Raw genomic sequence first — 6,591 nt, forward strand, 5'->3', positions numbered from 1 at the left:
TTACATGTTGCATGTGTTCATATGCGTTAGGTGTTTAGGTGTTTTTAGTTGTTTTTGTTGCATTCATAGACATGAATAGGTGCGCACCCCATAGTGCATACAACACAAAGGGCTCTGCAATAGGCGCAGAACAGGTGAATGAGCACTAAGCCTAGAGCTACACAGGAGACTTCAGATACCCAATCCTGCCATTGACATTGCTAGCCATTAATCACTGGGCCCAGCAAATGATCAAGGAGGCCAAATTCACATTGTCGTGTTGCCATTCTGAGTGTTACCCTCAATGCATCTTGCAGGTACACCTCGCTTATTTTGGTGCATCAGAAAGCCCATTCAAATGAATGAACCCCCAAAGATATATTTGGACCCTGAAACAAACAGCTGCCTATGGTGTAAGCTATACTAGTAGTATACAATAGCAATCAGAGGTGACCAACGGCCAATGATTGGGACATTGAGCAGTCATACTAGATTATGCTAGCACATCCTGGTTGTGCAGCTCACTCCATGGGGAGCCATTTGTTCCATCTGTTTTCTGATCATTTGCTACTCCTAGTGATTGCTAGCGGCTTTGCTAGCAGGATCAAACTACTGAAATTGGTCTGTATAGCTCTCAGCAAGCACACCTGGTGGGTATTAGTGGCTATTGGGAGGGGTATAAAAGGTAGATCTCTCGTCCTTCCTCCTTGTGCTGTTCCTCTTGCAGTCAGGATGGGTCTAGGGGTGAGAAGCTGCTCTAGTTGGGTATTGCTGCTGGTGACCCTGGTTTGTGGGCCAGGGTTTGGCTGTGGTGGAGATGGTGCCTTAGGGAGACACAGACGCCAGTCAGATTGGTGGAGGAGCCACCAGCGGGCTGCACCTCGCCAGGGGTCTTCTCAACTCGGTTCCAGAGGGCTTTTTTGGGGAGGTAATGAGCCTGTGCTTGGGGCTTCCAGAGGTGGGCTTCATTGGGGGTCATCTGGTAGATACACTGGTGGGATTCCCCGACAGTTGCCACAGACTGGGAGCTCCCCTATCAGTGTCCAGTGTGGGGAGGACAATATGGTGGTAAATGTCCAGAGGGATTTCTATGCCACTGGAAAGCTGGTGAAACCCTCTGATCTGAGCCTGGGACCCCAACGCTGCCAGCCAAACCCCCAAAGCACTGATACTGTCATCTTCCAGATTAGCCTCCAGGACTGTGGAAACACTGTGCAGGTAATTGTGTAACTTGCACTTCAAATTTCACCTTGTGTTGTCTGTATTCCAGTAAATGCAGTGATGCCCATAGCTACAGATGGATGTCCCCTTTCATTAGTCTATACTGGTCAGAGCAACAATGGAGAGTAGAGTCTGCAATGTTCCCCCTCTGCAGTGTGGCCTTAGACTGTAGTTGATGAGACTGGGACACTTTCTCCATGGTTGCCCATTGTCTTGTGTAGGAAGAGAGGCTGTGGGGACTGGCCTAGCAGCTGGGTGGGACCAAGGTTTGGGTGAGTGTCTGTTTTAGCTCCCTAGATGGAATGAGCACTTAATGCTTTTAGTGCATGGGGTAGCCCCACTGCTAACGTTAATTTAGTTTCAGCCTTAAGTTCTTAAATGGAGTGCTGTCTGTTTAAACAAGCTGCTAACAAGCAGGTGTTTTTTCTTCACTTAATGCATGCTTGATTTGGCCCTTTTAATCATTGCCAGGCAACAAAGGTTCTTAATGGGCATGAAATGGTAAACCCTCTGATTTCCCCAAATACAAGGAGTTTTTGTTAAGAGCCCTGAGACTTATCGTTGGATGTGATTTCAGCAGGCTGAGCTAGTATTTCCTTTTGCTCCTCTGCCAGCAATTGCACAATCCTTTTTATGGAGGGGTGGAGTACCTGGACACTCCCAGAAGAGGGAGCTATGCAGTGTATGGTGGGAGTTGACACTGGAAAGTAAGCATTTAAATTGATTTATCTTGCAAAGCTCTCGCCTACATTTTTATGCTGTGATGGGATCTCTTTAAGAGCATAAAACTAAGTCTAAGAAAATGCCACAAGATTATCAGGCTGACATGAAAATCAATCAAAGCTGAATCCTTATCGGCATGAAAGCTTGGTGACTAGTCTCTTCAGAAATGGAAGTTAATGGTTGTCTCATGAGTAGAGATGACGTGTCTCTGTAATCTTCTTCTCTGCACAGATGACTCAAGATTGGGTGATCTACTCTACCAATCTGACCTACAGCCCAACCTCCTCCATTCCAATCATCAGAACCAACCCAGCTGTGGTCCCCATAATGTGCTACTACTACCGGTGAGTCTACACTAGGGGTGCAATGCATGTCCTAACCAGTGTTGCATCCTTGCTGGTCAATACCCAAAGCCAAAAACACTTGGATGGAGTAGGAGGTAAAAGTTGAAACCCCTGTGTGACAGTTTTCTGCCATCTGACCTATTCAAGAGATTTCCCTGACATCTGTAGACACAACAGGGCAGTGAGAATATCTCCAAGAAGGTATATATTTATCTGGCCACTCAAATTTTGGGTTGCCACTCCTTCATTCCTGGTAAGGGGTCATTAATCTGTTTTTGCTGTCAGTGCAGTGTTACCCTTTTATCAGGGGTACAATCAAACTTGTGGCCCATTCACTTATGGGGAGCAGTGAACAGGAATTGAGTTGCCATGACTCGCATACCACAGTGCCCTAAGGTTTGAATGGCCCCTAACTATCTGTTGCGGTTGGTGCACTGCAAGCCAGATGTATCTGACTTTTGGATGAGTTGTGTTGGCAGCCCATTTTAGCTCTACAGTCTCAAAGTTTTTTGGGTACACTTTTCTACTTTACTACATTTGACTATCTGTAGACTTCTATCCCTGTGCCTACAACCCACCCAACTTCTACTGCAGTGATGGCACAATGCCCCTTGTTATGCATATGTGATAATAGGATGAATGACCTTTGACTATGGTGGGAAGTTAATTTATCTTTAGAGAACCGTATGTTAAAGATGATGGAAGGGCTCCCTTGTCTGGTTTTGGTTGAGGGCATCCTTTGGTGACGTGCTCATACTAGTCTAAAAAGAATTAAAGGAAATGTGGGGATAGACATGGTGGCGGCTGCTACTGCTCACTGGGTGCGGACTTCAGGAATATCCTGATCTTGGGCTTCACAATCTTGTCAAGTCTGTACACAACTGGAATGGAGCCAGTCTGAACTATCCATGTCAATATCTTGCTGTATAGTGTCATAACTTGCATGACCACTGTGTATATTGCAATTAACTAGTTGCCAATGGCAGCCACCATACTCTTACCAAAATTGCCTTAAAATGGAACTATATAAAAATGGAACTATATATTAAATAGTAATGAGTTGGGAACTAATCATGCTAACACTTGATTCTGTGCTCTGTATAGGCATGGTAATGTGAGCAGTAAGGCCGTTAAGCCAACATGGCTTCCATTTAGCACCACAGTGTCCTCAGAAGAGAGGCTGTCTTTCTCCTTGCGCCTGATGACTGGTGAGTTGAGTAAAGATGTTCAAGAGGGTAAGTTGTTGGGTCTTCACTAATTCCCTTTTGATATGTCTACAGAGAACTGGAGTGGCCCCAGAAGTTCAACAGTCTTTCAGTTGGGAGAGATCTTCTACATAGAGGCCTCTGTGGACACTCAGAACCATATGGATCTGATACTGTATGTTGACCGATGTGTGGCCACCATAGCTCCTGATGTCGGCTCTACTCCTAGTTATGACATCATTGCAGATGATGGGTATGTTTCAGTGGTGGTTCAGGAAGGGGGTTGCTATTATGACCACCCCTTTATTTAACAGACCATGTTCTGCAGGTGTCTGGTGGATGGAGTGCAAGAGGACTCCTCTTCAGCCTTCATCGCTCCAAGGATCAGCTCGAACAAGCTACAGTTCACAGTGGATGCTTTCCGATTCCTAGGAGCAGATGTGTCTCTGGTGAGGGCTAGTTGAATTGGTTGCAACAGATTGATGCCTTTGTTGGAACTGATTACTGAATTGACTTTCCAATTCCAGATTTACATAACCTGTTTCCTGAGAGCTGCTGCAGCCACCCAAGTCCCGGATTCCTTGAATAAGGCCTGTTCCTATAACAAAGCTACAAAAAGGTGAGGCTGTATTCAAATGGTGGCTGGTGTGTCCATAGATTACTGAACTCTCCCCAAAGCATTGCATTTGTGCAACCTCAGTGTGTAATGGGAACAAACTTCTGCGCAAGAACTGGAGATATGACTTTGAATTGGTAACGTGGTGGATTCCTGAAACAAATGGCATACGGTGCTCTGCTTCTAAAGATGGCTTTGTCAGCTGCAAAATTCCCACCAAAGAAAATTGAAGCTGTGCCAAAACCTTGTTTAGCACCTAATCTAGCTTGTCAAATCTATAGAGCTTAAGGAAGGCAACCTCTGCACTTCAGTTGAACTGCAAATCCCACAACTTGTGGCTGTTTGGCAATGTCTCATGGGACTTTTAGTTCAGAACAGCTGACGTTGCCTAGCCCTGATAAAGCTGGTAAGGGTTTGGTGCTAGCTAAGATCTGGAATATATCTTTTTTTTTTTTTTTCCTCTTCCCTCTAGCTGGTCTGCAGTTGAGGGCCCCAGCAACATCTGCCAGTGTTGTGAAACACTCACCTGTCGCACTACTGGTATGTTACTTCCTGCGGGAGGAAGGAGCAGATTTGGAAGACCAAGAGCACTTGGGAAAAGGGAGGCCTTGGCTGGTGAGTCCTTAACTGCAGCTGCTATATACAATAGTGGTATGGCTTCATAGGTGACCTCTAGATATGGCAAGAATAAAGGGAAAATATTAATTTGAGCATATTGCGTAAAGCTTTGTGGCTTAATTCTGATCTGACTTTAATGTACAGTTGTATAGAGAATCTTGGATACCCCCTAAGGGGGTAGGTTAACTACTAGGCTAACTCGCAGGACTTGGCTAGGTTCCATAGGTGACTGCTGCCTCTTCAGTAACTCAATTGAAGAATCTGGGGCAAAGCTTTTTTGGCTGAGCAGTGCCTGAAGTCAAATAGCTGCAGTCACTGGTCATCTATTCTGACAGTGTCAGGCACTGGCTCCCAGAATGCAATAGCTGCAGCCGAAGACCCTTCCATCCATGCTGATTACCACTGATGGAAGTCTGTTGGGATATGTGCAGTTTTTCAGCCCTTGGGGTCTTGGTGTGGCCAGCTTTTACTCTACCTTCCTAATGTAAAGCTATGCATTTCCTTAGTGATTGCAAAGGGTTGGAACAGTCGGGTATTTAGTTGCAGTCTCTCCTGGGAACTTGTTCTCATGAGTTTGTCAGATTATAAAGTGGGGGGGCCAAATAAAGCGTCAAAAGGAGTCAACTCTATTAGGAATGTTCTGACCGCCGGACACTTGGGGGAAATCTCAACAGGGCACATATGTAGGGTGGAACCTGATTGGTATTGGATGTTTTGCTTGGAATAAAAGAATGGACAAACTTTATATCTGGGGATCTTTTACTGTAGAGATGAAGATGGCTGACCGGACTGCTCCTCATCTCTACTTGGATGAGAAGTGAACAGATCTGAGGGACACCAGTGGTAATGCATGGGGTACTAGAACCGGATGTCATATTGCAGCTCAGTGGCGGAACTACCGCTGGTGCGGACGGTGCCGCCGCACTGGGGACTGAGGCTCTGGAGGGGCCCAGTGGGGTCCGGTCCTGGGCACCCCCACAGCCTCAGTGGGGTCCGGTCCTGCAATATGGGGCAGTGCAGGGCCCCGGTGTTAGACATGTGGATTATAATGGGGAATATTAATGTTCCCTATTTATTTCTCTGTGTACTGCTATTTTATGTAATTAGACAAATAGATTATAATGGGGAATATTGCACTGTAATGTTCCCTATTATCTATTTCTCTGATTTAAATGATTACAGGTAGGCATGTGATCTATCACAGTTTGAGACTACGTTAGAATGTGTGACCAGTGACGTGGTCACACATTTAAACGTAATCTCGTCCAGTTTTTCGGCGGTGGAATAGGTGAAGCATTCCAACACTTTCTCCGCTGTTCCAGGGCAGATCGGCATCGCAAATCGCATGTGCAGGGAACCGGTCTGCCTTGGAACAGCTGATCGGTCCTGAAATGTCACTTCTATCCGACTTTGTGTGCGGTGAGATTGCAGTCAAGTGACATTTCAGGACCAATCAGCTGTTTCAGGGCAGATCGGTTCTCCAGCACATGCGATTTGCGATGCCGTTCTGCCCTGGGATAAGCGCGGGAATGTTTCACCTAGGGACCCCGGCGACCAGACCAGCGTACCTGGGACCCTGCAGAGTCCACCAGAGTCTCAGGTGGGCTATGCAGGATCTATGGTGTGCTCTGCAGGGTCTCGGGTAAGTCCAGCACGCCACTGCAACATTAGAGACTGCTGGGGGAGGGGGGGTGGTGCGGGGGCCAGTGTGATCTGCTCCTGCGCACCCCCGCCCCATCTTGGGAGGGGGGCCCAAGATAAAATCTTGCACCAGGGCCCTTTGGTTATTAGGTCCACCACTGTTGCCACTGTTGCAGCTTGTCCCTAGTGGACTTTTCCTCATCTGTCACATAACTAGAACAGGAAGATCTCAAAGTGCTGAGAC

General features: G+C 46.7%; 1 protein-coding gene across 1 annotated transcript in view; it reads left to right on the forward strand.

Annotated features, from left to right (window-relative positions):
- The first annotated feature begins 956 nt into the window (after window positions 1–956).
- LOC108794727 (zona pellucida sperm-binding protein 3-like) overlaps window positions 957–6,591 on the forward strand; it is a 6,348-nt gene continuing 713 nt past the window's right edge. Inside the window, exons 1-7 of the mRNA XM_018565816.1 lie at window positions 957–1,197; window positions 2,155–2,267; window positions 3,372–3,475; window positions 3,548–3,725; window positions 3,801–3,921; window positions 4,000–4,091; window positions 4,561–4,703. Coding sequence (XP_018421318.1) covers window positions 1,042–1,197; window positions 2,155–2,267; window positions 3,372–3,475; window positions 3,548–3,725; window positions 3,801–3,921; window positions 4,000–4,091; window positions 4,561–4,703 — 907 coding nt within the window. The 5' untranslated portion in view covers window positions 957–1,041. The remainder of the gene's footprint in view (window positions 1,198–2,154; window positions 2,268–3,371; window positions 3,476–3,547; window positions 3,726–3,800; window positions 3,922–3,999; window positions 4,092–4,560; window positions 4,704–6,591) is intronic.

This window comes from Nanorana parkeri, unplaced genomic scaffold (genome assembly GCF_000935625.1).
Source record: "Nanorana parkeri isolate BGI_ZX_2015 unplaced genomic scaffold, ASM93562v1 scaffold890, whole genome shotgun sequence".
Classification (NCBI taxonomy): domain Eukaryota; kingdom Metazoa; phylum Chordata; class Amphibia; order Anura; family Dicroglossidae; genus Nanorana; species Nanorana parkeri.